General features: G+C 34.4%; 3 protein-coding genes across 5 annotated transcripts; 2 read left to right on the top strand and 1 right to left on the bottom strand.

Annotated features, from left to right (window-relative positions):
- Positions 1 to 3,920: 3,920 nt before the first annotated feature.
- LOC142525493 (F-box/LRR-repeat protein 25-like) lies at positions 3,921 to 5,102 on the bottom strand. Its single transcript, XM_075629809.1, has 2 exons — positions 4,098 to 5,102; positions 3,921 to 4,008 (listed from the first exon to the last, which is right to left on the bottom strand). Exons 1-2 carry the CDS (start codon positions 5,100 to 5,102, stop codon positions 3,925 to 3,927), a joined length of 1,089 nt encoding a protein of 362 aa, XP_075485924.1. The 3' UTR covers positions 3,921 to 3,924.
- On the top strand, positions 4,638 to 6,403 carry LOC142525494 (protein DMP2-like). 2 transcript variants are annotated; one of them, XR_012815080.1, is made up of 2 exons: positions 4,638 to 4,871; positions 5,712 to 5,926. XR_012815080.1 is itself a non-coding variant. In XM_075629810.1 (2 exons), the coding sequence occupies exons 1-2, from the start codon at positions 5,606 to 5,608 to the stop codon at positions 6,389 to 6,391; spliced, it is 696 nt and encodes a 231-aa protein (XP_075485925.1). In that variant the 5' UTR covers positions 5,417 to 5,605; the 3' UTR covers positions 6,392 to 6,403. The 2 variants fall into 2 exon arrangements, 1 of the variants encoding a protein (XP_075485925.1); XM_075629810.1 differs by lacking the exon at positions 4,638 to 4,871 and adding an exon at positions 5,417 to 5,621 and having other exon boundaries at positions 5,712 to 6,403.
- Positions 6,404 to 8,357: 1,954 nt separating this feature from the next.
- Positions 8,358 to 10,963, top strand: LOC142525547 (protein DETOXIFICATION 54). 2 transcript variants are annotated; one of them, XM_075629859.1, is made up of 4 exons: positions 8,358 to 8,432; positions 8,558 to 8,756; positions 8,860 to 9,729; positions 10,371 to 10,963. In XM_075629859.1, exons 2-4 carry the CDS (start codon positions 8,703 to 8,705, stop codon positions 10,902 to 10,904), a joined length of 1,458 nt encoding a protein of 485 aa, XP_075485974.1. In that variant the 5' UTR covers positions 8,358 to 8,432; positions 8,558 to 8,702; the 3' UTR covers positions 10,905 to 10,963. The 2 variants fall into 2 exon arrangements, with proteins under 2 accessions (XP_075485974.1, XP_075485975.1); XM_075629860.1 differs by having other exon boundaries at positions 8,363 to 8,432; positions 8,639 to 8,756.
- Positions 10,964 to 18,511: the final 7,548 nt, after the last annotated feature.

Genomic DNA, 18,511 nt, shown 5'->3' with positions numbered 1-18,511 from the left:
CAGTAGAGGCAAGCCTCAATTTGCTATCAAGAGGAGTAGCAACGGGTTTGGTGTGTAACATATCAGCATCTTGAAGTAAGTCTAAAATGTATTTGCGCTGGTTAAGGAATAGTCCTTTGCTGGAGGTCGCCATTTCAATTCCAAGAAAGTACTTCAATGAACCAAGATCCTTGATTGGAAATATATGCTGAAGTTTTGTTTTGAACTGAGCAATAGAATCATTATTATTCCCGGTAATGATTAAGTCATCCACGTAGATCAATACCATAAGTTTATCCACTGAACCAAGTAGTACATAAAGAGATGAATCAGCTGAGCTCCTTTTAAAACCAAGAGCTTCAAGGGCAGTGCTCAACTTGGCATGCCACGCACGGGAACTTTGTTTCAAGCCATAAATAGATTTATGGAGTTTACAGACTAAGTTTGGATTTCCACTTTGAGGATGCCCGGGAGGAAGCTTCATAAACACATCTTCCTCGAGATCACCATGCAAGAATGCATTTTTTACATCCATCTGAAACAAGGACCATCCGTTATTGATAGCAACCGATAAAAGAACTCGTACTGTGGTCATCTTGGCAACGGGTGCGAAAGTTTCCTTGTAATCAACACCAAATTTCTGGGTGAAGCCTTGAGCAACAAGGCGTGCTTTATGTCTATCAAGAGATCCATCGGAATTGAATTTCCTTTTAAAAACCCAACGACTACCAACTGCATGTTTTCCTGGAGGGAGAGGCATTATAGTCCAAGTTTTGTTCTCAACAAGAGCAGTTAATTCTTCGTGCATAGCTTTCTGCCAAACAGCCTGGGATTTGGCTTCGTGGAAGTTCCTTGGTTCAGGAACGTTGGATATAGCTGTAAGGAAAGCAGTATGCAGAGGTGAAAGTCGTTGGTAGGACATAAAATTAGTGACAGGGTACCTGACTGTTTGAGCAATATAATCTGCCAGTTTTCTTGGAGGGTGACGTATCCGCGGAGGATTACGCCGGGAAAAAATTGGTTCACCTTGTGTATTGGGAAGAACTTGCTCGGGTGATCCTGTAACAGTTTCCTTAGAAGGAACACTAGAGATATCCAAGCCATTATCACAGTGTTCTGAAATAGCTTGGCTAGGATGTGAATCTTGAGCAGATTGATGACCATAATCAGTGCTAGGCAAGGGAAATAGCTCAGGCAGCTTTCCTTCTTGATTGGAGGCGACAAAGTATGGAATTTGTTCAGCAAAGCGGACATCTCTAGTCACATATAACTTCTTGGAGAGAACGTCATAACATTTGTATCCCTTTTGTGTTTGAGAATAACCAAGAAATATGCACTTAACAGCTCGAGGATCAAGTTTGTCACGGTGAGCAGTTGAGACATGTGCAAAACAAGTGCATCCAAAATTTTGAGATGAGACAAGTCTGGTGCTTTGCCCTGCAATACTTCAAGTGGACATTTAAAATCCAGCACTCGACTGGGTAAGCGATTCACAAGATAGGTAGCAGTGAGGATTCCATGCGACCAAAAATGTTTTGGAACATTCATTTGAAGCATTATGGCTCGAGTTTTCTCAAGCAAGTCACGATTTTTACGTTCGGCAATCCCATTTTGTTGAGGTGTGTTGACACAACTAGTCTGATGTAAAATCCCATTAGAACTTAAATAGTTTGACATGTTATGAGACATATATTCTGTGCCATTGTCAGATCAAAAAGTTTTAATTTGAGCTGAAAATTGAGTGGTAACCAACATGTGAAAGTCTTTAAAGAACTCAAAAACTTCACCTTTTGATTTCAATAAGTACACCCAAGTAACCCTAGAGAAATCATCAATAAAGGTTACAAAATATTTAAAACCATCTATAGAGGTAGAAAAAGGTCCCCAAACATCTGAATGTACAATCTCTAATGGTTGAGTGGTACGAGACAATGATGAATTAAAAGGGAGCCTAGATGACTTAGAAAAATGACAGATATCGCAATCAAGTGTTCCTTTAGGTAGGACTTGATTTATTTTGCTAAGAACATTATTTGAAGGATGTGCTAGACGTCGATGCCATAAATTTTGCTCATTAATGGGAGAGGAAATAGCCTGGAATCCCTTGGTAACTTTAGAGTTGGGAGAGAAATAGTAGAGTCCTTGCAAATGAAATCCTTCACCAATCATCTCCTTGGTGACGAGGTCCTGAAAGATGACCTTGTAAGGAGTAAATATAACCTCACAATTGAGCGAGGATGTCAATTTTTGAACAGAAAGCAACTGAAATGGAAAGGATGGAACATATAGAACATCAGACTCTATGGTATCTGAAACAAGTTTAATTTTGCCCTTACCCTTTACAGGAGCACCATTCCCATTTGCTACAGATACTAGAGAAGGTGTGGAGAAAGAATGAAAATCATAAATACGGGTTAAATTATTTGACATGTGATCTGTGGCACCAGAATCTATGACCCATACATCATGCAAACTGTTGATTTCGAAAACAGTCTGAATACCTTGGTTGGTGTCAGGATTTGCATCAGCTGAAAAACCAGTAAAATGGCTAAGAGGTGCTGCTGGTTGATCTTTTTCTTGATTAATGGCTCCTCCTTGAACAGCTCCCTGACCATGCATGTCTTGTAAATAATTGGCGAAATCATTAAGTAAAGCAACAAGATTAGAGGAAAAAGATTCAATGGAATGTGTAGCCACATGAGCCTTATGGTCAGGAATTCGTTTTTGATATCCTCCGCCTTTCTGTTCTTTGGAGAATTTTGGCTTCAACTCTAGGTGAAGAATCCAGCAACGATTAATCGAGTGACCAACAACATGGCAATGCTGACATTTGAGATCAGGACGTTTGCCCTTATAAGACTTTTCTTCAGAGGATGAGCGAGTAATATAGGCACGAACATCCGAAGGACTGGGATTGATAGCACGCGGCATGACTTTCCGGCGTACTTCTTCACGTTGAATGGTCGCGCAAATATTCTTGAAGGAAGGTAAATCAGTATTCATTAGAATATGACTCCTTAGATCCTCAAAATCAGGACTAAGACTGGCCAATAGCTGAAAAATGCGATCCTCCTCTGTTCTCTTCCGCAAAATAGTTGCATCAATTGTAGTGGTCTATAAATCTCTAACTCGTTCCACAAACTCTTCAGACTCCCCAGCAAACTTACGAATGGCTTCCCATCTTGATGAAGATTCGCAATCTCCCTGTGAATTTGGAAGATCCTGGCAGAATTGTTTTGGTTGCCATACATGTCACGTACAGCATTCCAAAGATCCAAGGCAGAGTCTGAATAGCTGAAAATTTCTGCAAGATCCCGCTCCATCGGGTTAAGAATCCATGACATAACCTGTTGATCCTTTGACAGCCAAGCCTGATACTCTGGCGAACTGGATTCAGGAGATTTGAGAGTCCCATTAATGAATCCCAATCTTGATCTACCACCAAGAGCAATGGTAATTGCTCTAGACCATGGAAGGTAATTGAATTCATTTAGCAACACAGAACTTAATTTTTGAGAGGTGTTGACATCACCATCACCAATATCCTTCGTCCCTCCAGTTGCAACAATGGCTTCTGCCATAACAATAATTAAAAAAATTTAAGCAGCGTACAATGATCACCGCTCTGATACCATGAAGAAATTGAGATAGAAAAAACTCTTATTCATACCGATTACATACACGTTACAAGTATATATAGAGATACCTTTAGTCAATCTCCATCACACATAATTAGCCTAGGAATATGGAAATACAATCATCAGTTCCTACTAATAAGCCTATACAAAAATATACTATAATTTCCTCCACTAATGTAGCAAGACATATATACACAGAGTATTCTTTAATGCTATTCTTTAATGCTAATATTCTTCTATGCTTCAATAACCAAGTAACTCATTCTACTACCACAAACCCATCCAAGCTTCGAAATAACTCTCTTTCTCAACATGTGGATTCTGTGATCCTCAACTTCTCAAACATGGCATGTGGCACGACTTGTCCAAACTCGGGCATTCTCGATATAACCTAATCAAAATAGCAACACGCGTTAAAAAATTACAATACTGAAGCTTCGTATTATACGCATCCAATACCGAATTTGTCAATTAACATACCTCGATTGTGTTAGGCGACAGAGAAAGGAATTTAACAACACATATTTGGTGGAAAAGATGAAGTAAATATTCCCCGTTTAGCTCTCGGCATTTATGTACCACTGTGCAAAGGTTTAGAGAAGGGCAGAACAAGTCGATGCACAATACATCCAAACAAGGCAACCCCTCCTTAAAATTCACTGTCACAAGATGACCCGCAAGCTTAAACAAACTAAGCCTAGGAGCCATAACATTGATCATACAATCATCCAAGCTATCCCAAACACAACTCCAGTACTCGATCTCCAAGTTCTTAAGATTCGGCGAATTCAAATCCAAATCCGCGAACTTATCCCCAGGGTTGATCCAACACTTGCTCAGAATCAAAGTCTCAAGATTTGGGCACCCTGTGGATAACCACCCGTCGTATTTCTTAACCGAGAACTTGAATTTGTCGAGGTGCAGAACCTTTAGGTTGGGCAAAATAACAGATTTTGGCAGCTCTATACCACGTCCATAAGCATTGTGCAGGTGTAAACTTATCAATGACGAAGAGGTGAGCAACAATCTTGGCAACGTGGCGGGCTTGAGTTCTGTAAATCCATAGATTGTTAGGTCCTGCACGTTATGTTGCGCCGCGTAAAAAGCACAGTCCTCGATGAACGTGGACCCGGCATCCTCAGGCAACGAAAGGTGAAACTTTGTGAGAGTTGTGTGTTCCCTCTGTTTCAACACATTATAAACGCAAGACTTGAAAGATTCAACACTGGCTTGCTCCTCTTCTGTCATAACATGGTAAGTGTATTTCAGATATTTTATTTGGCTGAATCCTGAAAACTCAAAGTTGAGACATGGTGAAAGGGTCCAAACTAGTTTAAAGCGTTTGGACAGAAGTGATGTTCTAATGGCGGATTTTGTGTCAAGAAAAGAGAATATATGACTCAAAATGCAGTCCGGTAGACAACTGAATCCATCAAGATCGATTTTTTCTTGCTTTTTTGTTACTCCCTTTACATGATGCTCCATCTCTGATCTGGGTTTTTTTTATATGAACTTGTAAAGATGAAGCTAGTGATTTGATCGATACGGTGCTTCGCAATTGGATATTTATTTTCTCACCAGTGTTCCCGAATTGGAATCACGTTTCCTGTATGTAGAAGCAAGAGTTCAGGAAATATTGGATTTTGAGAATCTCTTGCTATAAAACCTTCGGACTTGAATCAGTAAAAAATCAGATCAAGTGTAAAGGAAAGAGGTGATGAGTCATTTAACTTATTGATACGGTTGGATTTGAGCAGTAAGTAAAATTGTTTGACATTTTATTTCTGTAGTGTTCAGTTAAAGTTTTATAAACCAATCATCCTCAACAAAATATAAGCTTCTAATGCATGTTAACGTTACTGTTTCTAAATGTTATTCCTTTTATTATCCGCGCTCCTTGCTGAGTTGGTGCCGCCTCAAAGATACCTTTCTTACATTAAACTAAAGAACAACAACATAATGAAGAGCAAGGAATTGATTCTCCTCAGATGTGTGTTCTATCTTGTAATAACAACTGTATCCTCAAAAGATTATAATCAATTTCCAAGTTCATAGAAACTTCAGGCTAATTAATCAAATTCAATATGTCAGTAGACAACTTCATTCAGAACCCAATCGAAACGTCAGCAGATGAGAACTACTATTGCTACATACAAGACAATCAATACGAGAGTGATTGTTACGCAGCAGCAACAGATGATCAAGAAGTTGATGCAGATAATTACGGATGCATACGCATTATCAACACAATCTTGAGTGGTACTGCACGACTCAACGTCCTCCTACCAACCGCCACCATCCTCGCCTTCACCATTTTCGCCCCACTTCTAACCAATGATGGTAAATGCACCAACTTGGACAGGTGGTTAATGGGCTTCTTCTTAGCCTTTTCAGCAGCTTCATGTGTTTTCTTCTCCTTCACCGACAGTTTTCGTTCGGCCACAGGGAGGTTGTACTACGGGGTGGCAACATTTGGTGGGATCAGAACGTTCGGTGGTGGGCATATAAGGCCGTGTGTGCCATCAGATTTCAGGCTGAGATGGGGAGATATGTTCCATGCCACGCTTGCTCCGTTTGCTTTTCTTGCATTTGCATTGTTCCATAGCGATGTTCTGAGCTGCTACCATTTGGCCTTGCCTAGGAAATTTGTTAACATTGTCCCCTTGCTTGTTGGATTCGTAACAAGTGTGCTTTTTTCGTTGTTTCCTTCTAGGAGAAGAGGGATCGGGTACCCCTTCTTGCTGCAGAGTGATGCTTTGTATGCAATAAATTGATGACCTGTCGCAAAATTAAGTAAAAATATTTTTGTATTTTGATCAATTAAATTTTAATTTTAATAAACTAATTTTTAATTTTCAATTATTTTGATTTTATTGATATATGATATATGGTAAGTCGACAATTTTTTATGGCACATCAGAATTTTTCGATACAATATCAAAATTGTATGATATTACATTCATCCTTAATTAAAAAAAAAATCTAAAAATTCTTTTAGCCCTTTATCTTCATGGGAAAAATAGAGATTTTTTGGAAGAGCGAGGTTGATAAAAAAACGCTACTCATTGTAGAGTTGATTAACAATATCATCGCAAAGATATGTATATATAGTTGATATAGTTGTTTTATACAAGAAATTTGCAATTATATATTAAAATATTTATAATTTATTTTTATAAAATAATAATTTTATATCGATATTCAAAAAGATATCTATACAAAAAAATACCAAATGATTGATATTAAAAGCTGAGTGGTAATAATATAATAAACTATTTCTAAGAATTGAAGCCTTGAGACATATGATTTGACAATTTCTTCAATTTAATAATAATTTGTAAGCATATTTAACGATTATTTAGCACATGTTCCATCGAGACAAATGCATGGGTAACCTACTCACTAAGTCACCATCTTTTCAAAGTAAAAGTGATACCATTCAATTGTTTATTGATGGATTCGATATAAATGCTATCCACGTCCAATCTACTAGTTTAAAAAGCAACCACAAAGTTGGCCTTTCAACTTGTACCATTCTTGTTCAATATACTCTTATTACGATAAAGCAAAATACGTCTGATATAATTTTACGGGTTGTATTTTGGAAGATGAATATCTTATTTAAGTTCTTCATGAAAAAATATTATTTTTTTATGCTAAAAATATTACTTTTTATTATGAATATCGATAGGGTTGATCCGTCTCACATATAAAGATTCTTGAGACCGTCTCACAAGAGACTTACTCTATTATTAAATTGTAATATTACTATTAAATAATTGCAACAAGTTTGAATATTTGGTTTATATTTGTGTTACCTGTTTCCTGTATATACAATTTAAATGAAATTTCATAGATTATATAGACATTGATTGTTATTTTCAAATATCAAGAAAACCGAAAATAGACTTGAGCCCGATTTGAAAAGTTTTTCATTTTTTAAATATTATTTTCAAAATTATATGAACTTCAACTATGGTTTATGGAATTTTTTTAAAATTTTAAAAACTTCTGCAATTATTGATATGATATGATTATAAGACAAAATTATAACTGCAGATATTTGGTGTCAGGAAAAAACAAGACAAATGAAAGAAACAATAACCATTTCAAGAAAGAGAGTAAAAATCCATAGATATTTTTCACCGTTTTTACTGTCTAGTCTTTTTTTCGCTTGTTTTTTTCTCTGACGTGTCTCTTCTTTCTGCTTCAGTTGCAGAGCTCCCCATAAAAGCCCAGTCACAGTCGCCGCCATTAGCTGTCCTTTTTCGGTTTTACAAATCCCACTTGTAAACTGGAACTTGAGATTAAAATGAAATTATTAGCGAAACGAAACTGTACTTGTTTTGGATTTTAGTTTTTTAATTTGATTATCATTTAATTATTTAAATTTTTTGGTCTAAAATCATTAAATCAATCAATTATTTATCATTTATCACCAATATTTTAGTTCAACTATTAAGAATAGAGTTTATATTATACACATTAAAATTTATGAAGAAAAAAATAAAAAAAAACTGTTTTTTTTTACGATCCAAAGCATTAGATGCTTTTTATATACATTTCTCTTTATTTTTTAATATATATTTTATTATGTGTGTAAGTGACAAATAAATAATATACATTTCTCTTTATTTTTTAATATATATTTTATTATGTGTGTAAGTGACAAATAAATAATATTTGATGGTATATATGTGTACTTGTGCTCGTATATGGTATCTTTTTCATACATATATATGTGTGCGCTTATGCACGTATATGTTATTTTTTCCTCCCAGAAACAAGAATCTTGAATTTAAGAAGAAACAAAAGGTGGTTTGATGAGAAAATCTATTATTTCCTTTTCCTCTTGTACTTTACATGGTTTCTAATTATGCAACAGTTTTCTAAAGCTTACAGAAAAAATCATGAAATTGATTAAATTTCTTGTTTTGCAGTTCCTCGAGTCTCCGAAAGGCAACTTTTTGTGCTTCCGGAATTATTCGAGGTCTTGTAATCAAGACCTGCCTTATTTGCAGATTATCACATGACATCATTAAATAGTTGAAAGAAAAGCTTGATTGATTCTCATCTTTTGCTAGAATGGCTGAAAAAAGTTCAGACTTTTACTCCCACAAAGTACCTTCCTCCTCCCAGGTACCCTTTTGAGGACTATCCCTCCACTTTTTATATTGGTTTACATGCATTTAAAGCTTAATCTAAGTGATGTTGCATTTTTTTCGGTGATTTTCTTGAAAAGGTAGTGGAGGAGTTGAAGGAACTATGGTCGATGGCACTTCCTATAACAGCAATGAACTGTTTAGTGTATGTTAGAGCAGTGGTTTCAGTTTTGTTTTTGGGCAGAATTGGGAGCCTAGAGTTAGCCGGTGGTGCCCTTTCTATAGGCTTCACAAACATAACTGGCTACTCAGTTTTAGTAGGCCTTGCATCTGGGCTCGAGCCTGTATGTAGCCAAGCCTACGGCAGCAGAAACTGGGACCTTCTTTCACTGTCTCTCCACCGCATGATCTTCATACTTTTCTTGGCAGTAATCCCCATTAGTGTAATTTGGATTAATCTTAAATCCATCATGCTTTTTATGGGCCAAGATAAAGATATAACCTCAATGGCTGCGACCTACTGTGTTTACTCACTCCCTGACCTTTTGACAAACACTTTTTTACAACCTTTGAGAGTATATTTAAGATCACAAGGGGTGACAAAGCCCCAAATGTGGTGCACATTATTGGCTGTGACGTTTCATATACCATTGAATTATGTGCTTGTTGTCGTTTTGAGGTTGGGTGTTCCGGGTGTGGCAATGGCCTCTGTGATCACAAATTTGCACATGATGGTATTGATGATGGGCTACGTTGTTGCTTATACGAGGTGGGAGTGGAAATGGGAGAAAATTGGTGCGGCTTCTGGAGGTGTTGCGTCTCTTCTTAAGCTGGCAGTGCCTAGTTGTATTGGGATTTGTTTGGAGTGGTGGTGGTACGAGATTGTGACGGTGTTGGCTGGGTACTTACCGGATCCTAAGCTTGCGGTAGCTGCCACTGGGATAATTATTCAGACAACCAGCCTTATGTACACCGTTCCTATGGCATTGGCTGGCTGCATTTCAGCGAGGGTACTTAAATGTTACAAAAAAATATGTGATGAGGATATATTTGTAGTGTCGAAACCTATAAAGTTGATCAAATGGTGATTCTATGGTTTTTTGCGAGCAATTTTTCTGATTATTTGGGTGTTTTGCACTTTCTTGATACCTTGTCAGACTGTTTAGTTTAATTTGGTTCCCTTTAATTATCTTAGTAATCTACTTGTCATGCACATTGGCATCTAAAACTGCATGATATAGTTGAGTCCAATCTTAGCTGAGGGCATCATATATAGGCCTTCAGTTTAGATCAAATGACCATAATTGATCTTTCGCAAGGGTCAAGCGAACCACAAGCTTAAACCATTGCGGGACCATTCACTCTGCAAGAGAAGTTCAGGGAGAAAGCATGATCCAAAAAGTAGCCATTTCGGTGGAAAATACCCGACTTGAGTATCTCATCAATCATCATTCTACTCAAAACATAACACATGTTCATCTCCACTTGCCACTTTTTTGTTCCTGTTACATATTCGTACTTGATGCATGTGTTTTCTTAGTTGTTGACACGAGTTAACACAGTCTTGAATTCCTTGAGAGCATCAAACTACGCGTGGTAGTTACATTGCTGTTGAAAATTAAATTATTTCATCAACTGATCCTATTTTAAGGTTGGCAATGAGCTCGGAGCAGGGAGGCCATACAAGGCCAAGTTGGCTGCTGTGGTTGCATTGGCCTGTGCATTTGCTATTGGATTCATCAACGTGATATGGACAACCGTGTTTAAGGAGAAATGGGGTGGACTCTTTACAAAAGATGAAATGCTAAAAGCTCTAGTTGCCTCAGTTTTGCCTGTCATCGGCTTATGTGAGCTCGGAAACTGCCCCCAGACTACTGGCTGTGGCATCCTGCGTGGCGCGGCTAGGCCATCCGTGGGTGCACGAATCAATCTTGTCTCATTCTACTTTGTCGGCACACCTGTGGCAGTCGCGTTAGCCTTCTGGCTCGACGTTGGGTTCAGCGGGCTGTGGTCTGGCTTACTCACTGCGCAAGCCGCATGTGCTATTTCGATATTATATGTTGTGTTTAGTTGCACAGATTGGGAAATTGAGTCTTTGAATGCCTCAAAACTTAGCGGCTTAGAGATTGAGGGCAACAATATTACTGAAGAGAAGGGATTACTAGTTTTGGAGATTGATGCATGATGTAATTGTACGTTTAGCTCCGGTGACACGGGAATCTAATTTAAAATGCTTGAAATTTTAAGTTATGGAGCATGTGTGTCACAATGATCGATACTATCAGTTTTCTATTTATTTGAAAGAATGGATATAATATATGGCACACGTTTGAAGGAATTTTCTGATGGATCAAATTGCTCTGCAATTTGAAAAGAAAATTTATTTTATAATTCAAAATAAAGAAAAGAAGAAAAATAATAATAATAAAAAAAAAAAAAAACCGACACAATGAAGTGCCCATGGTGCGAAGGGGAAAGGGTAGTGGATGGGGTTGAATTGTTAATTGGCTTTAGTTGGTGTGGGGTGACAAGTCAGTCCGAATATATATATATATAATTAAAATAGGACAGAAACGTTGCATTCCGCAACTATAAAAAGATGTACGTGCTTACTGCTTAGTTCAGTACAATTGCATGCACTGCAATATTTACTGTCATCCATGCATATTTTTTTGCAGAAAGAAAAAGGAAACATTATTATTCTCAGCCACCATCAATTTTTATTCAGACTATACACTCGATTGCCGACGCGTAAAAGCAAGATATTGTAGCAGAAGATCAGTGTGGGTCTACCTTAGCTATTTCCATCTTTAATCTTGGATATATATATATACTAGAAAAATGTACGTGTGTTGCACGTGAAAACCTAAACTGCTGAAAATATATGTACGAAATTTTGATCATATTTAATTGAATTAAAACATGGCTAATAGCATTTATCAATTGAAACAAATTAAGCCACAAAAATTAAAAATCATGACCATAGACGTTGTATGAATCGGAGAAGTTGTCTTATCCACTTGACACACTTTTCAATATGCTTCTTAGTTGATTTTGACAACTCAACGACTCTTTGTTGTAGTTTGTTATAATATGCATATAACCATTTTGGTATACTCAACAAGTATCTTATCGTTTTTAACATCTATTATATTATTTACAATCCTCATCTAGGATTTGACATGCTCGTAGCTTGATTCCTTATCACGACATTTTTTCAGTTTTCTACATTGTCTTTATCTGATAATCTTGTTTTTTCGACTATTTGTTTTGTTGTTAAATGATTTTTCAGTTTTTGACATTCATCAACTATAACTCTTAAGAAAAATGCTTGTAGTCGTGATAGATTTTTACTTGTGACTAAAAGTATGCATAACATATATATTTTTCAACAACATAACTAATGAATGGTGTTGCACCTTCTTCAAACATCATGATATTTGTGATATCGTTTTTATACATTTAGTATCATTATTATCAACATATAGATGTAAAGTTAATAAATTTTAACAATTATTTCTTAATCACTGTGATAAAAAATACTTGAAAATCTCTTTAAATGATTATCTTATAATTGTGTCATCGTTTAATTTGACGCAATTCAGGAAAGTCACCTCGTTCGTCATTTTTTTGAAAGCTTTGGAACAATGATTGCGTGCATCATGTCATGAGGATGATATAGTTTCAATATCATTTGTTGTGTCTAGAACATAATATTATATTATTCATTGAAACCAAAAAAAAATTTCTATTGAGTTTACATTTTGTTTTTAAATATTTTGTATCTTGTGGAACGACATACAAAATTAATTATGGTATTTTAGAAATCTTGAGAAAAGACACGAATAACATAATTAAGATATACATATGAGATATCATTCAAATATATGTCAACGTATTTGTCTTATTCAATACCTCATATAATAATACAACTGTTTATATTTCATAAGCATTTTGTAATAGTCAAAATTAATTTTATGAAATATTATAGAATTTATTTGAATTTCAATATTTGGCTAAGTGAATTTATTTGACGATGAGTTTTCTATGCTAGCATCATATATCTTATGAATTAGTTGGTTAGACACTTTGACTAAAAAAAATAGACAAAAACAACCTTTTAGCCACCTCGAAATATATCGAGATAATATTGGAGGAAATAAAGTGAAACTGGATGTCTTAATAAAATGCACAAAAAATTGATCTATTTTGTCCACAAAGATTTAGAATTATTCTCATACCATTTATAAGTAGAATGAGAACTATGCACAATTTGTTTTTCATGTATTTTTTCTGAATGAAGAATTTTTTCTTTTTGAAAAAATATTTTATTTTTTTTAGAAATATTGACATTTTGTATGAGATTCATATGTCGCAAACCATGAAGTAGCAATATAATCACTATATAACACTTAACGTACACATATAATTCTTCAATTTTTCTTCATTTTGCTTCGTTGAAATTTAAATCTGAATAATTCTTGATCTTAAAATTTTGCTTTAAATACGATTTAATATATATATATATATATATGTGTGTGTGTTTCATGTTAGTTAGACCTAAATTCTAATATCTATATAAAAAAAATGTGCTTCAATTATATAATACAGAAATTAGGACATAGTAATACAAAACATTAGTTTTTATTTAACATGTCTTTTTTTTTCATCCACTATATTTATCTTAACTTTTTTGTTCAAAATTTGACGTATTTTGTATATGAAGAACTAAGAAATTATATATTTCACAGAAACAATTTATTACCCTCTTAGTAGAACAGAAGACCCAAAATACGTGGCTTTGATTGGTGTACTCTCATACTTATTTTCATATAAACAACAAGGCACATCATATAATATCAGAAAAATCAATTACCGCCAACAATATTAATCAAAATGAATAAAAAAATCATAACACAAACAACATCGATAAGAGAAAAATGATAACTAGAAGTTTAAAAATAATTTATTTAGTACAATAACAAAGAAATGGAAGTATAAAAGAGCAACAAAAAGCATAAATCATTCTCAAATTAAATACTAACTCATATTATTAACAATTGATATAAATTTTCTGATATTTTTTTCAAATAAAAAGAAGATGTCTTATTAACGTCATTATTTCATAGATATTCCACATTTTTTTTTGGAAAAAACACACAAAGTAAAAAATGGTGCCTCGAAATCATCATGAAAAATCCTTTAATAAAACCATTAAGAAAAATAGTCGTAAAATATAATATAATTAAAGTCACACAATTTTTCTTAAACCAAAAAATATATTAGATAATTGACAAAATATATCTAGCAACAACAAAGCATGCGTTAACGGTGATATAATTAAAATTTAGAATCATGCATAATCATTGAATTAAACAAAATCGTATCGCATGCCAAAAATCTACTTGATATTATATCTTTTAACAATTTATCCATGTTTTTTGTCCACAAGAGGACTCCTAAACCTACCAAATTTTTTTAGTCCACATATTATTTTCACAATAAATAATACTACAAAAATAATATAAGCAAGAACATAAAAACTCAAATTCAAATAACTTCTATCAATCTAAATACAAAAATTTTGAATAGAGAATACAATAATTTTCGTAAAAATTTTAAATATTGATTTATAGACATAAGTCTTGAAATATATTTGCCCCAATAAATAAAAAATATCATCTCTTGATATTCTGAGACATAAAGTAAAAATGAAAAAATATTTCGGCATTTTTAATATTTTCTAAGTCGCTTCAAACTAAGTAATTTAAGCAAACAGAAAACATGCATTATGTGTTTAAAAATTAACAAAATATCTTAACAATAAAAAATTAAAAAACAACCATTTTGTGGGCTATGTGGTTTTGTTTTATATTTTATTTCGGCGAACAAACAAATCACATAAGCAATCCAAAATAACATGATCAATACAAATGATATATAACAATAAAACATGTTAACGCTATGGTAAAAAACTAATCTCATTGCAAGAACACAAAATGATCAAATGGAACATGTTATTTAGTAATATTTATTTAGCAGCATTTATAAACGAAAAAATTGACCAAATAGATTAAAACAATGTTTGAAATCACTTACATACAATAATATCTCTCGATAACGCATCTCTATTGACACATAAAGAGTCCGAAAATGTCTTTATTCTAAATGGGAGAAAGAAATTTTGTATGACATTAATATTTATTAATAATTTATTTTTATTCAATCCGACACATCTTCCTCTGTCTTCCCATTATTACCAATCATTAATATAGTAGAGATTTTCCATGAATTTGACAGCAATGTATAAATTTAAATAACTAAAATTAAATTTAAAAGTAAATTAAAATAATAATTAGTTTGATTGAGTTAAGTACACTATTAATGATCCTATTAAACTAACATAAAAATATTTAAATAATAGCATGAACATGACAAATTGTAAAACAAAAAAATGATAAAATAAGAAGCTTACAAATGAAAGTCATATATTTAATAGATTAATAGATAATATATTATTTAGTAATATTTATTTAACATCATATATCGAAAATTGACTAAATAACTTAAATGTTTGTATTGAAATCACTTAAATACAAACATTTTCTCTCAATCACGTATCTCTTTTGATACATAAGTACTCTAAAAATATCTATATTTTAAATGGGAAAAAAATATTTTATATGAACTCAATATTTATTAATAATTTAATTTTATTCAATCACACTCATCTCCATTTGTCTTCCCATTATTACCTTAATGTTCGTAATATTAACAATTTATTTAAAATTATAACATTATGATAGTGATTTCTATGAATTTAATGTCAATGTAAATATTAAATAATTAATTTTAAATTTAAAAGTAAAATTTAAATAATAAAATATAGCTAAATTGAGTTAAGTTTATGAAAGTGTTTTTCTATGAATTTTATGTCAATATATAATTAAAGTAATTAATTTTAAAATTAAAATAATAAATAATTTGATTGAGTTAAATACTCTATTAATAATTCTATTAAACTAATATAGAAATAATTTAAAGAACATTCATGAACATAACAAATTATAAAACAAACAAAATGATAAAATAGTAAGTTACAAATAAAAGTCATATATATATTATTATTATTATTTATAATAGTAATATATGTTAGATGATAAAATAGTAAGTTACAAATAAAAGTCATATATTTATAATATTAATATATATTAGTAATATTAGCAATTTTTTAATGTATAACATTATGATAAGGATTTTCCATGAATTTGAAATGTATAAAATTAAGTAATTAAATTAAATTTGAAAGTAAAATCAAATAATAACTCTATTTATAATATTTATTTATTTATAATATTAATATATGTTAATAATATTAGCAATTTTTTAAATGTAACATTATGATAAGAATTTTCCATGAATTTGAAATGTATAAAATTAAGTAATTAAATTAAATTTGAAAGTAAAATCAAAATAATAACTATCTTGTTTGAGTTAAGTCCAATATTAATGACTATATTAAACCAACATAGAAAATGACCTAAATAACCTAATGAACACTACAAATTATAAAACAAATAAAAGGGTTATGATAAGGATTTTCATGAATTTGAAATGTATAAAAGTAAGTAATTAAATTAAATTTGAAAAGTAAAATCAAAATAATAACCATATTTATAATATTATTTATTTATAATAGTAATATATGTTAGTAATATTAGCAATTTTTTTAAATTTATAACAATATGATAATGATTTTTCATGAATTTGAAATGTATAAAATTAAGTAATTAAATTAAATTTGAAAGTAAAATCAAAATAATAACTATTTTGTTTGAGTTAACTCCACTATTAATGACTATATTAAACCAACATAGAAAATGACCTAAATAACCTCATGAATATTACAAATTATAAAACAAATAAAATGGTAAAATAATAAGTTCACAAATGAAAGTCATATATTTATAATAGTAATAGATAATGGATAATAGATATATACTGCCTATATATCCCACACAAATTCGTTCTTTTCCTTTTTATGTATGATACCCCATGGATGAGCCCATTACCCCTGGCCCATCCCTAGCCCAAATGGAAGACATGCCCATCAAGGGCTCAGGTATTCTCTTATAAATACCATATTTGATTGTTAATTCATTCATTCACTATATTGTTTTCAGCAGCGCCCTTAGCTGCTCTCCCCATATATCCTCAGTCTCTGACTTGAGCGTCGGAGGGGCTACGCCAGGATACCCTCCTGGCCCCCTCCTAACGGTCTTATTTGTGATTTCAGGCCCAGGATAATTTTGAAGCCCGTGTCTAGATTAGTGACGCTTGCGTGGATCGGACCCTAAACTTTCCGTGAGTATCACTTGGCGTCGTCTGTGGGAATCTTTGAGTTGAGACGTAGAGATGGTAGGGAGGAGAGGGAGTGGAAGAGCCACCTCAGCATCATCGCGTCCTCGAAGGGACCCGAACCGTCTCATGCTGAGGCAAGGTAGGAACAACCCCATCAGGAGGCGAGAACAGAACAACCTCGTCAAGAGAACAGGGTCGAGCAACCCCGTCCTAATGAAAATGTGGGGAACTTGACCCTGGAGCAGTTGGGCCATTTTATCACTCGGACAGTGGACTGAGGCTATGAAGAGGAACCAAGAATCTATGTTTGCTGAAGAGCAAGCCACTCGCCAAGAGCAAGAGGAACATGCTGAGGGCCACCAGAGCAGGGTTGAAGAGACGCAACCCCTCCAGAGTGGGGAGATTAGTGAGATGGGAGAGATGTGGAAAGAGATAAGGAGGTTGAGGGAGCAAGTGGGAAGCAGGCGCCGGTACCCAAGAGAGGAAGCCCTTTTTCACTAGCCATCTTGGATGAAGGGCTTCCTCCGAATTTCCGACAATCAAATGTTGGAGAGTATGACGGACATACAGACCCTGAGGAACACTTGGGGAGATTTGAGAATGCGGCTCTGTTGCACCAATATTCGGACGGAGTCAGGTGCAGGGTGTTTCTGGGCACGTTGGTGAGGTCAGCCCAGCAGTGGTTTAATACCCTGCAGCCCAACTCCATACAATCGTTCGAGGATTTCTCTGCAGCCTTCTTGCACCGATTTGCCAGCAGCAAGAGGCACCAAAAGAACTATTTGAGTCTATTTGTGATGAAACAGCAAGAGGCTGAAACGTTGCGGGAGTTTGTCCAGCGCTTCAACACTGCAGCGCTAGAAATACTAGCGGCTACCCCTGACATCATGATAAGTGCCTTTACACAAGGACTAAGGGGAGGAGAGTTTTTTAAGTCATTGGTCAAGAAGCCTCCGTCGAGCTATGATGATTTGTTGGCTCGAGCTGAGAAATATGTAAACTTGAAGGATGCTCAACGATACAGGAAGATGGAAAACCGGCCCGGAGGAAGTAGGGTGGAGGGAGCCGAGGAGAGGTGGAAAGAAGAGGGGTGCAGGGGAAAGAGATGAGGACAGAACCAAAGGTAGAGGACAATTCTCATCACATGTTCCTCTGAATAGGAGTCGGGATAAGGTGATGGAGGTGAGGGAGTCGGGGGAGAGGGGGGAGAAGTCGCAGAGGGTTGAGAGCAGTGCTCGATCCTCCGCCACGGGGTAGACAAGAAGGGTCCTCGTCCGGGAGTGAGCTGAGGTCTCGCTCTCCCCCTAGGCGTGGTCAAAGCCCTCCATGGATAAATCAGAGGATGGGTGAGCAGAGAGGGGAAGGTCGATGTCAAGATGTCTCTCAGGAGCTCGTGGAACCGAGGAGGGGAATGAATGAGGATAACCACCC

Source organism: Primulina tabacum, chromosome 14 (assembly GCF_025594145.1).
Source record: "Primulina tabacum isolate GXHZ01 chromosome 14, ASM2559414v2, whole genome shotgun sequence".
Taxonomy (NCBI): domain Eukaryota; kingdom Viridiplantae; phylum Streptophyta; class Magnoliopsida; order Lamiales; family Gesneriaceae; genus Primulina; species Primulina tabacum.
The sequence above is the reverse complement of the archived record's forward strand: the minus strand, read 5'-3'. Positions and strand labels throughout refer to the sequence as shown.